Source organism: Meriones unguiculatus, chromosome 19 (assembly GCF_030254825.1).
Source record: "Meriones unguiculatus strain TT.TT164.6M chromosome 19, Bangor_MerUng_6.1, whole genome shotgun sequence".
Taxonomy (NCBI): domain Eukaryota; kingdom Metazoa; phylum Chordata; class Mammalia; order Rodentia; family Muridae; genus Meriones; species Meriones unguiculatus.
In genome coordinates, this window is record NC_083366.1 from 61,718,335 (window position 1) to 61,738,946 (window position 20,612).

Below are 20,612 nucleotides of genomic sequence, written 5' to 3' on the forward strand. Positions count from 1 at the left end.
AGCGTTGGCTGTCCCGGACTTGTGTTATAGACCAGGCTGGCCCCAAACTCACATCAATCCGCCTGCCTCTGCCTCCCACAGCACTGGGATTACAGATGTGTCCCACTGAGCCCAGCTTAGCCTTTCTACTTTTAACAAAACAGATTTCAGGCAGGTGATTTATATTGAAGCATTTCGTGTCATGTGTTAGCTACACAGTCTGAACTATCTGTTCAATAAGTCTAATTCGTATTTGAAATAGGCCTTCCTACCTTCTGTTTAAGAAACATAGCTCACACAACTCCCATCAGAAAAATACTACCACAAAGCACAAAATACTTCTTTAGAAGTTGCTCAATTTCTAACTGCTAATATACATGAGAAACTTTACAACTTAGGTAAAGTTTATAAACGTCTAGCTTATGTCCTTGCTAAGCTTAGTTATGGTAGCTCTGGGAAGGAATGTAAGCATACTGTCCTTGACTAGAAATACTATTGTATTTCTTTTCCAGTATGTTTATTTGGTACATTTTTACACCACCTTCTCTATTGACTAGAAACTGTAACCTGCGGTTAAGCAGAGACAGGTGAGGAACCCATATTCTTTTCCTTATCTCAGGAAGGACATCATTCAGCCTTTCATCTGAAAGCCAAATGCTTCCTGACAATGTATACAGATTATACAGATGTGCAATATCAGGTGAGATTATCTAGAAGATAGAAATTCTTATCAAGCATGAAGGATTTTTGTCAAATGTTTCATATGGCTCTTCTATCTCTTCTGAGAAAGGTAGATTACATTCATTTTCAAATACTGAGCAAATGTTGCATTCCTAACAAAATCATTTGACTATAATATAGGATCTGGATTAACTTAACAATATATCTGATGAAAAGATGCCTACTATTAATGAGAAACATTGGCCTGAGGCTTTCTTGCAACACCTCTGCTATTCTCATAAATATCTCTTTTCTTCTACTATATCAAACTTTAAAATTAGTATTCGTTTCTTTCTTCCATGTTTGGTAGAATTAACCATGTCCCTTGGCTAGGAGACATTTCAACTGAATTAAATACACTGAATAAATAATTCTAGCTATTCTTGATCAATATCAAGCCACAGGAAATACCTGGGCATAAATCTAACAAAACATGTTCAAGGTCCACACACCTACAAAGCAGTAAAAAGAAATAAAAGAAATCTTAAAAGCATCCAAGTATACAGGGAAATACACATATTCTTGGATCGGAAGACTTAGTTTTGTCATATGACTTTTCCTCAATTTGATCTTTAAAATAAATATGATCACAATCAAAATCCATACAGCCACTGCTAAATCAACATTTTCTCAATTTTTATGGAATTCAAAGAACTAGAGAAAGCCAAGGGCTCTGCTGTACCTGAGGAGAATAAATGCCTCTAACATGTTCAATGCCCTCAGTTCAAGGACCGAAAGAAACTGGGAAAGCCAAAGCAAGCATTAACAAAACAAATTAAGAGAATGTCATTACCATTTCAAAACTTATTCTACATCAAAAGCTATCACGGCGGAAGTACCAGTATAAGGACAAATGGGATATGCAGAAAAGACATAAAATAGCCCCCATTCAATTAACGCAATGGAGAAAGGACAGTCTTCAACAAATGGAACTTAAAATAAATGCTCACATGTAAAACAGATCAGTTTTGACACAAATCAACTTAAAATAAATGACAGATCTAAATTAAAGCTCAAAAAGCCATAATATTTTTAGGAAACTACTGTAAGACTGGGTTATAAAAGGTACCAAAAATATACTAACTAGTTATCACCTGTAAAACACACAGCATAAAAACATAACTAGAACACAAAAAAACCCTCAAAATTCATCAAGAACCTAATTTTATAATGACCAAGATTTGTAAAATTAAAAGGAAAAAAAATAACACTTATAAAACATAAACATATAAAGACATTCAACATCATTAGTCATTGGGGACAAGCCAAGTAAGTTGAAATTACCAATGTTCTTATTAGAATGGCTAAAACAAAAAGCCTAATAATTTAAAGCAATGACACAGGGCAAGTACAATTGCAGTATTTCAGGTATCCAGCTGGTACTGACACCAGAAAACACCTGTCTTGTTTATTGTACACTTAACCATATGATGAGCAATCTTAACTCCTGAATATATAAGAGATGAAGATGTTAAAATTGAAAACAGTATCCCTTCAATAATAAACTATAGCTTAATACCAGCAACAGAAAGAAACTAAGTCAGACTGGTGCGAATGAATCACATCAGCCCAATTCAAAAGGCTGTTATGACTAAATTCATTTAACATTATGAAAAAACCCTAAACACAGAGAAACAGGTATGTGGCTTCAGGGAAAGACTGCAAATATTGATGGTAGAAATATTCTGTTGTGATAAAAACATTTTTTCAACATTTGGATAGCAGTTTTATTACAATTCATATATGCTAAAATTAAAGCAAATTTACTGTGCAATTTTTACCTCATTTTAAAAAATGAAATTGTCATACTTCTTAAAATACATAAATCTAATTTTCAACATGTTCTTGTCAACTAAAATGTTTTCATACCCTAAATTTTTAGAAGCTTCACAGTTCTATAAATCTGTAAGATTTATATAATTCAAGTCTTTTGGGTGTTACTGGCTCGTGTCTAGTAATGGAAAGTTTACCAACCATCCTCCTACTCAAACTAACCTGGTAAGGTGTATTTCGTACTTTATTCTGTCTTACAGCAGCGGCTGCCCCACCATACGTTGTTTTGCCAGGATAGAAAGGAGAGTCTCCAAGCTGACTTGTTTTAAGAATTGAAGAATTTCCAAGTGACTGCACAGAAACACAGTATAAATTAAAAGCAAAAATACTTAAAAATTTGTGACTATATCCAATATAGTTAGTACTCACAGTGGAAAGTGTTCCAAAGGCAGACAAGTTGAACGCTGGTTTTTTGGAGCTGGTGGCAGTATGCTGTGAGATTGAATGAGAACGTTCTGCTTCAGGGGACCACAAAGGTGGCAGGGAAGTATTCTTTGAAACAGCTATATCTAAAACAAAAATTTGTAAGTTGTAGTAATACCAATTTTAAGATCCAAAGGCTTAGATTTTTATAAAGAAAAATGAATTAAAAACTGGGTGGTGGTGGCACACGTCTTTAATCCCAAATGAAAGGCTTGGGAGGCAGAGGCAGGTGAATCTCTGTTGAGTTTGAGGCCAGCCTAGTCTACAGGATGAGCTCCAGGACAGCAATTAAGAACATTTACTACTGCTGCAGAGGACCGACGTGGCTTTAGTTCCCAGCAACCACCCACAACCACTCAGAATTCCAGTACCAGGAAATCTGATGGCTTCCTCTGGCCTCTTTGGGTACCTGCACACATATGGTATATAAAAGCTCTTGCATGCAAACACATACAGGTGGAAAAAAAATCTTAAACAAACAAACAAAAACCCTAAACTAGATGAAGGCACACTCCTTTAATCCTAGCATTTGACAGGCAGGTGTATGTCTATCACTTACCAGTTTAAGGATGGCTAGGTCTACATAGCAAGTCCTAGGCCAGCCACAGTTACACACTGAGACCTTTTTTCAAAAGATTTACTCCTGCTGCCAAAACTACTTACTATCTAGCAACAAGATTACCTTTATCAGAAGCTCTTGAAGAAAACCCACTGGTAGTTGAGATGTTATCATCATCATGCTGAGAGGTAGAATCTTTAATTTCCTTTACAAGAGAAAATCCAGAACTGCCAATTGGGAATGCAGAGGATGTGGATGGCTGACAGTGCAACGCAGGGGATTCCAACATGGAGAAATTCAGATGACTCCGATGAAGAGAAGGCCTTGTTAATACATCTGGGTAATTTGAAGCAGTACTGGTCGTTGAAGGTTCTTAAAAGAATAGTTAAAATTAAAAATAAAACCAAGAAAACAATAAAACAGTCTTTACCACATTTGCACATTTAACACCAGCCTGGACTACAAAGCAATTAACACACTTTCTTAATAAGACAGACTTTTCAACACTCTGAACAATATGATATATGAGAGCTGAAATACAACTATTTTTCCCCCAGTTGGCTAAACCTATTCACAGCTTCTGTATTTTCTTGGGTGGGGCTAACTTTTACAAAACAATGGCTAATCTTTACTACAACTAGAATACAGCAATCAGGATACAGAAGTGAAATATTCAGCTTTATTGTTTAAGGCTAGTTTTCATTATTTCCTAAAATAATTTCTTAAGTTACCATTTTTCTCACAAATAAGATGTCATTTTCATGCCCAGTGATTTCAACAGGGTTCCCTCTCTTCTCTGTGACAAGAGACATTTCTTAATTTGCCAGACCTTTTTAAATACGATGCTTTTAAGCATCATCTCCATGAAATTATTTTCACCTCCATGAAATTATTCACCTCCCAACTTCACTTTATTATTCCTTTCCAGAATTTCTCAAACCAGCTTCCAGAGTACCCTCAAGAACTATGGAATCATGTTTCAAGTTCCAAAAGAAGGATTCCTCTTAGAATGGAGTTAACTAAGACCAAACTAGTATTAATGGCTCAGAGGTTAAGAGCACTGATTGCTCTTCCAGAGGTTCTGAGTTCAATTCCCAGCAACGTGGTGGCTCACACCATCTATAATGAGATCTAATGCCCTCTTCTTGTATGCAGGCAGAGCACTGTATACATAATAAGTAAATCTTTAAGAAGCAAAAACAAACAAACAAACAAAAAAAACATGTACAGAACTAGATGAAACACATGAATGACTATTTTCAAACCATGGAAAACACAAGAAAAATCAAGTTGGGGGTGGGGTTTCTGTTGGTAAAGCACTTATCTAGCATACAAAATTACTCAATCTCCAGCACTGTACAAGATGAGTGTAGTGGCAAATATCTTTAATTCCTGCACTCAGGCAGTTAAGAATTCCAGGTCAACTTTGCTCTATAAGATCAGTCTGGAATACCTGAGACCCAGCACTGATGTTCTAGTTAGAACAATATGTCAGGTGCTAAAGGAGAAGGATTGAGAAGGGTCTATTCAACGGAAACGTTTAGCTTTGTAAGATGAAAAAAGTTCCAAGACAGTATCTCCAAATAAGGCCTATATATTCTTAAATAAAATGAAACACACATTTCAAACTGATACTCAGTTTTAAACTTTGCCACAATTCAAACAAATCTTTCTTTAAAAAGTAAGGTAAGCCAAGCACTGCAATGAGTGGAAAACCTTGGGGGAAGGGGTTGTTTCTTCAAGTTTTCTTTTTCGTATTTTTTTTTGTTTGTTTTTAAATCTAATAGAGGGCTGTGCTCATTGTGAAGAACTTGCCTCTAGCATGCAAGAAAAGCTCTAGGTTCAATCCCCAGCATCACATAGACACAAAACAAGCTGGAAGAATATCTAAATTGACTTAAACATAATTTGTTACAAAACATATTAAAAAAATATATTAGCTAAAATTTACAAATTACCCGTACTGGCATTTAAATCACATAAAAACTTGTCTGGCATAATCAATATCCAGGACAACATAAAATAACTAAAAACTGCCAGGTCCAGTGATGGCACACAGCAGTCAGAAGAAGAGGCAAGGCAGATTTTTTAGTTCGAGGCCAATCTGGTCAATAAAAGCAAGTTCCAGGATAGCCAGGGATAATTAGAAAAACCCTATCTCAAAAACCAAAAACAGGAGTAGCGGTGGTGGCGGCAGCAGCAGCAGCAGCAGCAGCAATAATAAAATCTAAATATTAAACAGGACAGGATGTAGCCAAGTGATGCATGCACAAAGCTCTGGATTCAGTTACCAGGAAAGCCAAAGCACAAACAAAAGAAATGATTATAAATATTTCAACTTCTCTACAATCTATATTGTATATCATAGATACATTTTGGGGAGGGGGTTGTTTTTCTGAGACATGGTTTCTCTGTGTAGCCTTGGCTATCTTGGATTCTTTTTGGAGACCAAACTGGCCTCAAACACACAGTGATCAGCCTGCCTCTGCTGCGATTAAAGGTGTGTGCCACCATGCCAAGTTAGTCCACATTTATTTTATTATATCCATGTGTGTTTGTTTACATGTACATGTGGAAGCCAGAAGGAAACATTTAGTAGTCCTCTCCTCCCACCATTGTCTCTTTCGGATTAAACTCTAGTTGTCAGGCTTGGTAGGCAAGTGCCTTAATCCATTGAGTCATCTCACCTGCCCTGAAATGGATCTTAGGATAGAACTACTACCAATTCCAGCAGATAGTGCTTTTTACTCATTCCATTCTCTGATCCTTGTATCAATTTATCCTATAGGTAAAAGCAAAAGGACCATTTCTAGCATGAGCAGACATCTATTAAATCTAGTTTTTGCTGCTTACAAATGGCTACTTCCCCTCCACACCAGACTAGACAAAAAGCACAGAATGGGACAGCCCTGTGATTTACAGATTCACATCAGCCAATGATGTGTTTTAAGACAACTAAAGGTCATGAGAGTATACTTCAGGCAGTTGTACAGAAGTGCACTTCACCGCTGACTCATTTACTTAGGTGTTCACTGTGGGCTCTTCATGGCCTGAATTTTCACTGACATGTACATTATTGACGTTTTCTTTGTTGGTCTATTCTACTAACCTAGTGGATAAAATCTTACCAATATTAAAAGCTAATACTGGGGATGGCGAGACGGCTCAGAGGTAAAGTGTACTGGCTGTTCTTCCAAAGGTCCTGAGTTCAATTCCCAGCAACCACATGGTGGCTCATAACCACCTATACTGGGATCTGATGCCCTCTTCTGGCCTGCTGGCACACATGTAGGCAGAATACTGTATAAACAATGAATAAATAAAAAATTAAATTAAAAAAAAAGCTAATACTGGGTAAATGGCTCAAGTGGTAACTGTGCTCACTGTACAAACATGAAAATCTGAGCTCAGATCCCTGGTACCCACATAAAAAGCTGAGTATAAACCCACCACCAGGGAGGCAAGAGACAAGAGGATCCATTCCTAGAGTTTGCTAATTGAAAGTGAAGAGCAACTAAGAAAGACACACAACACTGACTTCTGACCTGCACATGCACAGGCATAGACACAGATAGGTACACACTCATACCACACATACACAAGTCAACACAGAAAGCACATAGGCAGAATACTATAAGGAAGAAACATGAAATGGCCAAAATTCTGTTGTTGCTGAGCTACCTGACTGTTCAATACTCTCCAGCCCTGTTTTTACTATTAATATAAAAGTTATTTGTAAAACTTCATGTTTATACACAACATTCAGGACTGTTACATCTTAACTATTTTTAGCTTCCTGCACTTTGACATTAATTGAACAGTAAGTGTATCAAAGATTGGTTTTTGTTTTGTTTCGTTTTTTAAGATAGGATTTATTTGTTATTTATTTATTTATTTATTTATTTATTTATTTATTATTGGCTTTGCAGACCAGGCTGGCCTCGAATTCACAGTGATCCACCTGCCTCTGCCTCCCTGAGCACTGGGGTTAACAAGCTTGCACCACTGTGCTCATCTAAGATTATTTTGAGAACACACAAAATGTCTCACAGAATAAACACAAACTGATTTTTTTTTTTTTACTCTATGTAATAAGGTCTATTATATTAACCTTTGTAGATAGTTATCAGTGGTACTTGACTCCGTACACAGTGACTACAGAATCAAATAAATAAATAAATATGAGGCATGGCAAAGAAGACTATAAGAACTATCTGGGACTGACAAGGTTTAAGATGGGAGCAAGATCAAATCTAAAAAGTGAAGGAGAGGAAACAATGCTGCTGAGTTTTGAAATAGGAATAAAGGCTGTTGACTTGCTTCTACATGGCTAGAGATTCAGCTCAATGTTAGAATGCTTGCTAGCAAGTACAAAGGCCTAGGTTCTGTCTTAAGAGTAGTGGCCTGAAATCTCATCTCAGTGAAAACATGAACATTCTCGAGATTTTCCTTATTAAACTATTCCACTAACACAGTGTACAAAAATCTTAGCAACACCAAAAGGCAACATTAAGTACATTGTAGCATCTTCTAGGTTTTATTCCATATTTGCAATTGAAATTTGCAAAGGTATACATGACTCACATGTAGCAATCTCCTAAAAAACTTAGTTATTTAATGAATAAAATCTAATTTCTAATTAATTCCATTGTGTTCATGAAAAGATGCACATAATTTAAGTAACTCAGGTTACTAAATCCTTACTAGCATGATCATCAAACTGGTAAAGGGGCTTCTGCTACTATGGGCACAGCAGCACTCACCAAAGATCTTATCCAAAAAAGAATGCCTGGCGAGTGTGGCTCATGCCTTTAATCCCAGCACTTGGTGGCAGGGAGAAGGGGTAGTAAGAGACAGGCAGATGTCTGTGAGGCCAGCCTGGTCTACAAAGAGAGTTTCAGGGCTGTTACACAGAGAAAAAAAAAGCTCGTCTCCAAAAACAAAAACAAGAAAAAACTGAGAAAGCCCCCATTTGGATGGCCAGAAAAGAAAGTGCAAGGGAAGAGCTCTCCTTAGAGATCTATCAGATAAAGCCGCAATGGTGTTGCTGGTAACATTTGAAAAAATGTTGAAAGTATGAATGAAAAGTACAGATATCAAAATTCAAATTATCCTAATTAAAAAAAAAAATTTCAAAAACTATACCCAACTGAATACTACTAACTTCCCTGGTTTATGTCAACTTGACACAAAAGCTGTAGTCATTTGACAAGAGGGAACCTCAACTAAGAAAACAACCACCAGAACAGCCTATGGACAATCCTATGGTGCATTCCCCACCCCACCCCCGGTCTAGGAGGGAGTCTGGGGGGGGATGACAGGGTTCTCTTTGAATGCAAGAGATTCACCTGCTTCTGCTCCCACAGTGCTCAGATTAAAAGCATGTACCACCATGCTCACCCAGCTAGTACATTTGCCTGATTGATGATGTGGAGAGACCTGTTTACTATGGGCAGTGTCACCCTTGAAAATGGTGGTCCTAGTACAGTAAGAAAGCAGGCTAAGCAAGCAAGGGGAGCACAACAGGAAACAGTATTCCTCTATGAACTCGGCCTCCAGGTTCCTGCTTTCACTTCCCTGGATGATATAAACTATAAGATGAAATGAACTCTTTTCCTCCAACTTGATTTTGGGTATGGTTTTTATCACAGCAATGGAAACCCTAACTGTAACTAGATGTACAATTTTCTAAAAGCACTAGATGTACAATTTTCTTCTAAGAAGCCATTCTTTCAAACCCATTTCACTCTATCTTTATAGGCCAACTAGATATGAATGTGTTACTAACTACATTAACATTAACAAGTCATGTATATCAGTTATTTATTTTAAAAAATTGATTTGTCAAAACATAGTAAAAATAAAACCATATTAAAATGTAGGTCAGTGACCAGACACGGTGGTGCATGCCTGTAATTCCAGCACTCAGGAAGATTACTGGGAGTTTGAGGCCAGAGTGGTCTATAAAGCAAGTCCAGGAGAGCCAAGGCTACACAGAAAATTCTGTCTCGGAAAGCCAAAATTAGTTCAGTGGTAGGGTGCAGTCAGAGTTTTGTTTTTTATAAAAACACAGAAATGTTATGGGACTGTGTTTTTATTTAAATCCCAGGTGTGGGATATGGGCTGCTTCAGATTGTCCACAGCAGCTGGCTATGCTGTCTCATGCTCCGGTAGGGGCAGCAGCAGCTGGCTATGCTGTCTCATGCTCCGGTAGGGGCATGATTTTACCAGCAAAGGCTAATTTACATTTGGAATTCTGGGAACTCTTCAGAGGGTATATAATGAATGCCAGATGGAAGGTGTGCTTGTTGTTTGTTGGTTGGACACATCCTGACTATGAAGATCAAATCTGCCCCAAGGAACTCCAAAACCCTCATCAGCAGAAAGTAGTCTAATGATATCAATATCATCTTTCCCCTTTAACCTTTCTCTCCTACCTAGTGTTTGGGATTGGAAGGACAAGGGAGGTATAGGGAGGTAGGAAAAAAGAACTCAATAAAGTAGCCAAAAAGTCTGGCTGCAGTAGGGTCTTTTGTATCATCCAAAAAAAAAAAAAAAAAAAGTCATTGGGCACACGCCTTTAATCCCTGCACTTGGGAGGTGGAGTCCGGCCTGGTCTACAGAGTGAGTTACAGAGTGACAGCCAAGGCTACACAGAAAAACCTTGTCTCAAAAAGGTTTATATACACACACTGTTTTGCCAAAAGCCACACATCTAACATTGAGGTTATACACCTTCAACCTGTAAGTCTGATCATCAATGATTGTAATTTTCACTAACTTATCACCCTTCCTTAATAAACAAAAAGACTGATACAGGTTGGCAAGATGAAGACTGCTATTCAAGCGTAGTGACTTGAGTTCAATGCCTGAGAACACTTGTAAAACAGAATCCACCAGACAGATATCCTTTGATTTCCACACAAAACACTGCGGCATATACATAATAAAGTAATTTTTCAAAGGACTTCTAAATAAACCACTCATTGACCCTTATTCCATATGTTCCATACAGGATTTATACATGACTTAATTAGATGCTACCATAGCCAGGTAACAAAGATATTTAAAATTAGGCATGAAAGTCTAGTTTGCAATCAAATACCCACACTCGACTTACCTTCTGTGTTACTGCCTGCTGGCTCAGGGGTGATTCTCCCATCATCAATGTTTGTGTTCTCTTCATCAGCATAAAGCCCCTGCTCATCTTCTCTGTTTTCCGGCCAGTGTGGAACTTCATCTGCATCTGCTGAACAGCTACAGGCATTTTCGCTCTTGTTGAAGTATCTTTGTAGCCACCCTGGTACAATATTCTTAACAGATTCTGTAACCCTGCTAAGAATGCCCTGTTAGAGAAAATATACGTTAAAACCACTGTACAAAATTTATCTTTGCAAGTTAAGTACTTACAGAAAGTCATGCCAAGCAAAAGATCAGTGTTTCTAACAAAATTTACTAATATTCAGTTCATAATGCTATGACATAACACTGTTTTTAATGAACCATAAACTAACTAAGATCTAGATTTAGTAATAGACAGTAAACGTTTTCATCCTTATATCCTTGGTATCTTAGAACATTAAAAGACACAATATAAAACATTTCAACAGTTAAGTTGAACCGGGCATGGTGGCACACATCTGTGATCCCAGCACGTGGGAGACAGAGACAAGCGGTTCACTCTGAGTTCAAGGCTGGTCTACGAAATGAGTCCAGGAGACCCAAGGCTACTCAGAGAAACTGTCTCAAGAAACAAAACAAAACCAAAAAATAAAAAATAAATAAAGACAATCTGTGTCACATTCTTTAAGACAAAACAACTAGGAATATATGTCAGCTGGTGCAGTGCTTGCCTCTCATGCTGGAGGCCCTGGGTTTAGACTCCTCCGCACTACAAAAGTTACGAAATAATAACAAATAAAGTAAGGAAAATTCCTTGTAAAATAGGAAATAAGATAACTAATCCAACATAATTCAAACTCCAGATCTCTTTTATGGTGGTAAAAATTTTTATATTATGAAATATTTTCTTTAAAAATCTGAGAAACTAGCTTTATCATGGTGACTTCTAAAGGAAAAAAGTAACATGGTGTAATGCTGCGGACATTCACTGCAGCTGCAATAGAATCTAGACAATTTTTTTTTCTAAGCAATTTCCACGTACTGGTCAATTTAATACTCAAAATCACTATGTTGTGACAATAAAGCAGGTAATGAATGAAGAGTCGGGGACACAGGTCCGTGCGTCATACAATGTTTGCCAATAAGGGAAAGACTCTGGGCTCAATCTCCATATGAAAACCAAAGCATGAATGAAGAGAGACAATGCAGTGCCATTAAGTCGCATGCACAAGATACAAGCATGAGTGTGTATGTACTCAGAACAAACCAACAGCACTAACCATGGCATCCTGGGACCTATGGCAGAACTTAAATACCACCCTCCCTTTCTTTGCTTTACTCTTAAGAACACCCCTTCGTACTACTGCCCATTGGAATAACCCAGTTCCATAAGAAACCAAGACATGGATAAAGAGAAACAATGCAATGCCATTAAGTAGCATGCACAAGTTACAAGCGTGACTATTTGTACTCAGAACAGAGTAATGGCATGAGCCATGGCATCCTGGGACCTATAGCAGAACTTGAAGAACAACCAGCCTTTTCCTTGATTTACGCTAAGAAGCATCCCTTCTACCACTGCCCATTAAAATGACTATGAAAGACAAATGAAATAACATGGAAGCACTGTCAAGGTATCAAAGAAACGTGCTGATAATTTTACTAATAAGGAAAAAAAGCTAGCATAATAAGCAAGATGGGATAAGGTACTCAATTTCAGGCATAAATTTCACTCATAAACCAGCGTTAATTAGGTTTAATCACAGGAATGAAAAGGGGGCTTCACGGATACAAAAAGAAATTAAGTCAAAGCATAATATGTAATTCTACTTTGGAAGCAAATACAAAACAACTTGGCTTTGAAAATTCTGTTAAAAGATAAATCTTTCTGAAAGATTTTTGAACACTAATAGTAATTAGTTTGTTATTTGGAAAGAAATAAATAACAATCAATAAGTGTAACATGAAATGTGCTTTCCAAACAAAAATACAGATCCACATGGTAAACTATAAAGCACATTAAAGCCAATGGTTCTAAAATATTCATTCTAAAGAACACAAAACCGTTGTTTCCCTTTTTTTAATCTTAAAACTTAGTATCAATTACTTTAGAGGTTAATGATATGAACCCAAACCTAATGTTTATAAAGCACACAAACAATAAGTTATTCACCCTCCTCCTTAAACAAACAGAGGAAAGAAAGGAAGGAGATAAACTATATTTTAAAAAGAACAAACACAGGACCTAAAAGCTGAGGCTAGTGGATTTCTGTGAGCTCGAGGGCAGGCAGAGCTTTAAAAAAAAAGACAAAGAAAAGAAGACTAGACAGAGGAGGAGAAAAAGGCACTAGTGACACTTGTAGGTTGGCTAAAGCATAATAACAAGAATGTGGGATGAAGTTCCTTTAGCTACTCGGAATATCAAAACAATTATAGAACATCTTAGAAACAGCATTATATCTAACCAAGTCACATACAGCAGCATTAAGGACCCTGAAGATCAGAAAACTGAAAGTCAGCCAGGCAATCCCAGCACTGGGGAGGAAGGGGTAAGCAGATCTGTGAGTTTGAGGCCAGCTTGACCTACAGTGTGAGATCCAGGACAGCCAAGGCTACACCAAGAATAGAGATCAGGAATTAGACTCTAGCCTAGACTCTATGAGCTCTCCAAGAGTGGGAGAAGGGTGGAAGGAAAAGGGGGGGAAAAGGTCTTATGGATGAAGATTCCATGCCAAAAAGAATTCTTCAGGTCTTCATAGAAATGGACCAAACTTAAGGGAAGAATGCTTTACAAGCTAAACATGGTGGTGCACACCTATAACCCTAGCATCAAGATGGAAGAGGAAGGGCCACAGATGGGGGACAGGAAAGGCTACAGTGTGAGAATGCTCTAGAAGTTTAAAAAAGAAAAACTTTAAAATTTCAAAACAAAGGGAACACAAAAGAAAGGGCTCATGTAAATTCTTAAATCCTACTTTACACCAAATCAACACTAGACAAGAATGAATGTTCTCCTTCAGAACTTCTCTGAAACTTCCATTGTAGGACACTTTCTTCTATGTATGAAGAGTGGTGGCCTCCAAGAGCACCACACATGTGCATAGACATACATACATCAGGAAAGAGGCCAGCTTAAGCTTCCTAAGACCCTCAAGAAGGGAGCTAGGAGGGCTGAATTGGCTCAGTGGTTAAGAGCACTGGTCCAAAGGACCCGGGTTTAATTCCCAGCACCCACACGGCCACTCATAACTTAACTGTCTGCCTCCAGTTCCAGGGGATCTGACACTATCACATACATACAAGCAGGCTGAATAACAATGTACATACAATAAAAATAAATCATTAAAAAAGAGGAAGAGAAGGAGGGGGCTAGGAGAGAGGAAACTTCTCATATTCTCACTGAGAAAGTTTCCCTAGAAAAAAGGATACAATGTGAGAATGCTGTAAAGTTTAATTCAGGGAAAAAAAACAAAAAAAACAAAAACACCACACCCTCAAGTAGCATATATATAATAAAAAAGTAAGTATTTACTGGATTTAACAATTTCTACTTCCCTCAAAGACATGAAAACCCATCTTTTCAAAGGGTAAACAGAACCATCCTCTATAGTGACAACAAAGCCAACTAAAAAAAAAGACGCCCCCTTCCATGCAAACCATTTAATGCACTAAAGATAGCACTGTGATTTTATCTGTGGCTCTGCTCCTGCAAGGTCTACACTAAGCATTAAAAACAATGAAGTTAAATTAAAAATGAGAGAAGAAAATTCTCAAATTTAAACTACATAAACCCACTAGATTTTCTTGCCTCACAAACTAGCTTCATTTGGCAAAAGATATTAAAATAATTAAATGTCCAATACCAAATACAAATCACAGCACTGGTGAGCATAGTGTTTCAAATTAAATTTAACCCTAGTTCATAAGAGAAGCTGGAGGGAGGGGAGAACTATTTATTCTAAATTCCCTTAGCCTTCATTGTTAATTACAAACTTTTTTTTTTTTTCACCAAAAGACAACTTCCCAATTTGGCCAATTTCTTAGTGTTGTGCATTTTCCTTTCTTCACAAACAAAACTCTTCTCCATGTCAGTACTGTCTTTTTCTACTCCATTCTACTTAAGTTCACTCAACTCCCTTCACATTATCCTTATTAAATAGCCTTCAATTCTACAATCTTTCACAAGTAACTTCACTGGCTCTCTGACTACAAACTAAGTCCAGCCGCCAGTTTTATGTCTACCAGGGTGGTAAAGTGATGTTTCTGTGCACTATGTAAAGATTATCCTTGTATTATTCAATGCTTATTACTTTGTTTTTGCTGTTATCATAAAGCATCTCTGGTCTTAGTATTTTGTAAACATTGCTCTCCATGACCTTCTGATTGGTCAGATAAAGAGCTGGGCTGGAGAATTAAGGAGGGACTTCTTGGAAAAGGGGAGGTCTCAGATGGGGACTAAAGAGAGAGGGGGTTGCCCATCAGGACACAGATGAAGCAGGTGCCAGAACTAGACTAAGATGACAGGTAATAGGCCACATGGCAGGACAAAGGCCAGGCCAGTACTTTCAGGTTAGAAAGGCTGAGTATCTGCCCAACTATAGTGCCTAAAGCTACTGTAAATAAATATAAGATCTCTGTGTCATTATTCAGAACAAGGGCTGGCATGAAAGCCATGCTGCTACACCAGGTCTTACTCTTCCAAAACACTCCACCATTTTGATTTCTATCTGTCCTCTTGGATCGCTACATTACATTAATACCTCCCTCAGACCCCTGAGTATTCTTCCAGGGCCCTTCATTGTATTTATTTCATATCTGTGCAGTCACTAAACTCTTTTTCCCCAAGATTTTTCAAAGTCTTTTTGTTGTTGTTGTTGTTTTGTTTTTCAAGACAGGGTTTCTACTTGGCTGTGTAGAACAGGCTGGCCTCAGAGATATCCACCTGCCTCTGCCTCCCAAGTGCTAGTATTAAAGGCATGAAACCACCACACCTGGCTTTTTCCAAAGTCTTTTTAAAGCTGCTTCATCATAACATCAATAGTGGGTTATTTCCATGTGGGATAAAAAAAAGTATTCAAAAGACATTTATAGTTAATCTAATTTTGATGTTCTGAATTTAATCTGATTTCAGACACTCACATTTTATGAACAGTTAAGCTATCTACTATCTGCCCAGTCCAGTTCTCTAGTCACTTTAAAATATCTTTCTGGCTAAAGAATTAAATGCATGCCATGCAGTGATGGCACACACCTTTAATCCCAGGGCTTAGAAGGCAGAGGCAAGCAGATTTCCGAGTTTGAGGCCAGCCTGGCCTACAGAGTGAGTTCTAGGACAGCTAGTGTTACACAGAGGGGGGAAAAATTAAATACACACGAGTAGCTTCTTTTTACCCTCGTCAAAGCTTAAAATGCTGGCTGGGCATGGTAGCATATATATGCTTATAATTTCAGCACTTGAGAGGCTGAGGTAGAAAGAGCTGAAGATCAAGACCAGCTTGGACTACATAGTGAGTTCAAAGACCCTGACTCAAAAACAAAATAATTGGGGGTGGGGGAAGGCTAGAGAGATGACTCAGTGGTTAAGAGTACTTGCTGTTTCTTCAGGGGTATCAAGTTCAGTTTCCAGCACTCTTGTCAGGGTACTCACAACTACCTGTAACTCTAGCTCCAGGGGCTCTGACACCCTCTTCTGGCCTCCATGGGCACCAACATACACACACACACACACACACACACACACACACACACACACGTAAAAACAAGCCTTTTGAAAAAAATAAACAAAAAAAAAACTTAAAATGAAACAAGGAAAAACATTATGAAAAGCCCAAGGCAGTGAAAGCCCCTTAAGAGCCATCTCACTTCACACATTTTAATACTGAGACTAAGAATTTCTCAAACCACACGATGAAAAAGATAAGCACAATGAAATAGAAATATTTATGGATAAGAAAGGTATTCTACCACCCTTGCTGAAAATAAACTGTCTCTGACAAAAACTGTAAATGTTGCTTTTTGAACATATGGAAGAGAATCAGTTCAAGGCCAGCCTGAGCTACCTAGCAAGTTTCAGTCTAGCTAGGGATATATTACAAGAAGCTCTGTATCAGAAAAAAGTTGAAAATACAGAATTATGCAATGTTCCCAATATCCTGTACCTAATAGGATGACTGTCTTCAGGGGCATCTGATCAAAGGCTTTAAACGTCAAGCTAGACGCTTGTATCTTTACGACTTTCCAGGAAATGGAGATGTAATTGGAACTTTTTTGTTGTCATTAAAAACCTGGTAGGGAGTGTGCTAAAACAGGCAGGCAGGCACACAAACAAAACCACTTTCTATCCAATCAACACTCAGAACTTTTCTTCCTATATACTTAAACGACTGGTTCTTCTTGAGGAAAAGAATAATTATGTACTTAAAAGTTGTGATACTGTTTGACTTTGGTCATATTTTATGATGAAGTTTTGGTGCTATAAGGTTTTCTGGCTTAGAACTAAAGTGATCTACCTTTCATTCTTACAGGATGGTTAATAGCCTTAGGTTCCTGGTTTAAGTCAGTGACCACATTCAACTATTTAACCAAGTGGGGAAGGATAAGAATCCCCCACCAATTAATAATTTAGATCTCCTAAGGGGAAGTTTGATTTGGAGCCTGTAATCCCAACACTGGGGGAGGCAAAGGAAGGCAGATCTCTGTGAGTTCAAGACCAGCCTGGTCTACAAATTGAGTCAAGGATAGCCAGTCTTAAAGTTTAGTATGAATCTGGAAAAGATTTGAGTGACCAGAGGAAGAAAAAACTCTAATTCTAAAAGACAGCAAAAATGCATAGACCACTTAGAAGTATTGAAGTCAAGGCTCTATTTAATCACAACTTCAAGTGTGTTCTAACTATAACATTCGGGACATTTTTATGTCATCTAACTCTCATCATCAATCTTTCATTTACAGATGACAAACTGAGCAGAATTTTTCACTGTTCAACACACCACAGAACAGGGATTCAAGCTCATTCTGATTCTATCAGAATGTGTTTAAACCAATTACTTCTAGCTCTACCAAAAGTTATTAAGCATCTGGAATACTTAGTTAATGACACCTGGAATTAAGAAAATACTGAGAAATAGTACTTTTTCAAAGCTGAGACTACTCTTTAGCCATCAAATATTAGGAAGGACATACTTATTTGTGTCAAAAAAATCATAAAGAAAGTGCCAAAAAAAAAAAAAAGTATGCTCTACAAACTTGGATGACTGTGGGCCAAGCTATCCTTTGGCCTACTTTTATGAGCTACAAAAAGGTTTTTACATTTGCCAAAGAGCCACCAAAAAAAAAAAAAAAAAAAAAAAAACCTGTCCGCAGAGCCTCTAAATAGTTTTTTCTTTAAAAAAAGGGTTTCCCAGCCTTTGATCTAAACTACCCCTCCCTACCTTTTTACAGCTGAATGTGGTCATTGACTTAAATAAGGAAAGTTAGGCTATCAGCCAGCCATCCTGTTTCTGTAAGGATGGAAGGTGGATTCCCTTAGCTCCGAATCAGAAAACTTTATAGCATTTTTTTAAAAAAAGGGGGGGGGGGGGAGCAAAAGTTAAACAGGTCTGTGTCACAATAGACTCTTCCAGAGGTGTGTTTTCCTCGTTAGCTCAAGTGTTCTGTGATGGCCATTAGGAAAAACAAGCAGTTCAACCTGCCCTGATTGCTACAAATAATGGCTACAAATAATTGCTACAATAATGTCAACAGGTGACAAGAACTAAGCACATTAGCTTTAGTGGACAGAACCCCCAACTAGAAAAATAAGCTTTTTTTTTTTTTTTTTTTTTAATTATCTGGGTTAGTACCCAGGAGACTTAGGCAGGAAGGTCTCAGGCTTAAGGACAGCCTGAGCCACACAGAAGGATCCTATCTCAAAAAGCTAAAAAGTAGCTGATTAATGGCGTAGAAGAAAAGGCAAGCTCATTTGCCTCTACATTTCTTTTGAGACTGCTTCACTCAACAGTCTAGGCTAGCCTGAAGTCATTATGAAGCACAGGCTGGCTTCAAATTTCAAATCCCCTGGCCTTAACCTCTAAGCAGCTGCGACTACAACTGTGTGCCACTACAGCTAAATCTACATTTCAGTCACTCCCTTTATCTGGTTGAGCCAGACAGTAGCTTTTTAGCTCCACAACTTAAAGCAAGGTGGCTTTTTTTTTTCCTAAGATAAGTTAAAAGTAGAAAAATGCTGAAGTTTAGACATTTCCCAAAAGAGCTAAACCAGAAAGAAGTCAAAACAAAAATTAGAAGTCAACTGAATTCAAGGGCAACTGCACTAGCTATTTGGCCTGACGTTTGCTGTCCTGCATCCAACAACAGTACCAGCCTGCTTCCTGCTTATTCTTATTCTTCTAACCTTCTACTACACAACCAAAGGCTTCTTTTTGCCCAAAAGCTCTGGACATTTATCAAACAGTAGTATTAAACATGCCATGTCATGAAGCTCCTTGCTAAATCCAGGATGACTCAGCAGCTGCTGCAAAACATCAGGCTGACAATAGGCCAGTAGATGACAACGAAGTCAATATTCCAGGTAAGACTAGTTACCTTAAGACAAACAAAAATTGAGATGTATTCTTTTATATAACCCTGAATACTTGCCTTTGGTCAATTCTGGCAATATTAAATCTGCCAAAATCAGGAAACAGGGATCTTTAATTCCAGTTCAAAGTTAAAATATATTTCCTTTTTAAATTAAATGGCTGAGGCAAGAAGTTAGTAACTATTGAGCTCTAGCTGGGCTCGGCAGGCACGCCTGTAATCCCGGCAGAGGCATCGCTCGGAGTTCGAGGCCAACTTGGTCTACAGGACAGCCAAGGCTACACAAAGAAAACTATCTCGAAAAAAAAAAAAGAAAGCAAGAAAGGAAAGAAAAAAGTTAACTACTGAGCTCTAAAAGCACAGCCTGAAATCTGGATCAGCAATAAAACTTGGATTTTAGTTGTTAAGCATCTTCTCTACCGAATTAAATTTTTCTCTAAATAGGTTTTAACATAAACTGTGGTCATAACTTTATCACTTGCAAATATATTAGCTCCTTTGTGATCCAAGCCATCCATTTCTCTGCTCAAATTCCTTTCATTTTCCTTTAACAAGCATTTGAAGGTAATTTATTAGTCTCAGAGAAAAGTATGCTGGTTTGAATGTCCACTGTACAATATTCGGTAAAATAAGGTGGCCAGGCTAGTGACCCAATTTTAATATTGAAATCTGCTTTCGAATACCCCTACTCCTCAGCATTCTGTACATATCTAGGGAAAATGGTAACAGTGCCAAGCTTTCCAACCAAGGGCAAATAATTTCTTAGTAGATAAACCACAGCTTTTACTATCTTTACTTTTTAAACTATCAAGTGATACAATTTAACATTAGCAAACAAAACGCTAAGTATTCAATTTTAGCACTATCCAGAATAAAACAAAAAGTCTACATTTAACAGTATGCAACAAGTTATTAGCCCTTCAATACTTAAAATGCACACTTCCCACTCTGGTCCACTGAGAAACTTTAAAAGTGGCTCTGTTAAAGTGGGTTAATATTTTAATTCTCACAAGCAATTTTTAAAAACTGAAATTTTTCTCAGAACGAAACATATCATTTACAACAGAAGTCAACTTTTTAATAATCATAAACAACCACGAAGGCATACGGTGGCTTAACTATAAGACCACCAACATTTCCTAGTGTGCCCAAAATACCGTCAACTTCTAGAAAACGCCCAGTATTAAAAATATTTGGTGTATGAGATCAGAGCTAGAGAACTGGTCAACTGTAGAGAATGGCTGGTTCTGGCCTTCAAAATACAGGGCCGGGAGAAAGAAGTGGGAAGAATTGCGCAGCAGGCACCACACGTAGGAGCGGCGAGGGACTTTCAAAATGCCTCAGTGCCGCAGTAACTCTAACTCGGTTAAGAGGGGAGGGAAAGAGACGCTAAAGCAGT

At 37.8% G+C, this 20,612-nt stretch overlaps 1 protein-coding gene across 2 annotated transcripts in view; it reads right to left on the minus strand.

Moving 5' to 3' along the window:
- Nup153 (nucleoporin 153) overlaps window positions 1-20,612 on the minus strand; it is a 55,668-nt gene that overhangs the window by 33,889 nt on the left and 1,167 nt on the right. For both annotated transcript variants that reach the window (XM_021642821.2, XM_060372475.1), the window contains exons 2-5: window positions 10,635-10,860; window positions 3,638-3,886; window positions 2,902-3,041; window positions 2,695-2,823 (exon numbers count right to left, since the gene is read on the minus strand). In XM_021642821.2, the coding sequence (XP_021498496.1) occupies window positions 2,695-2,823; window positions 2,902-3,041; window positions 3,638-3,886; window positions 10,635-10,860 (744 nt within the window). The remainder of the gene's footprint in view (window positions 1-2,694; window positions 2,824-2,901; window positions 3,042-3,637; window positions 3,887-10,634; window positions 10,861-20,612) is intronic.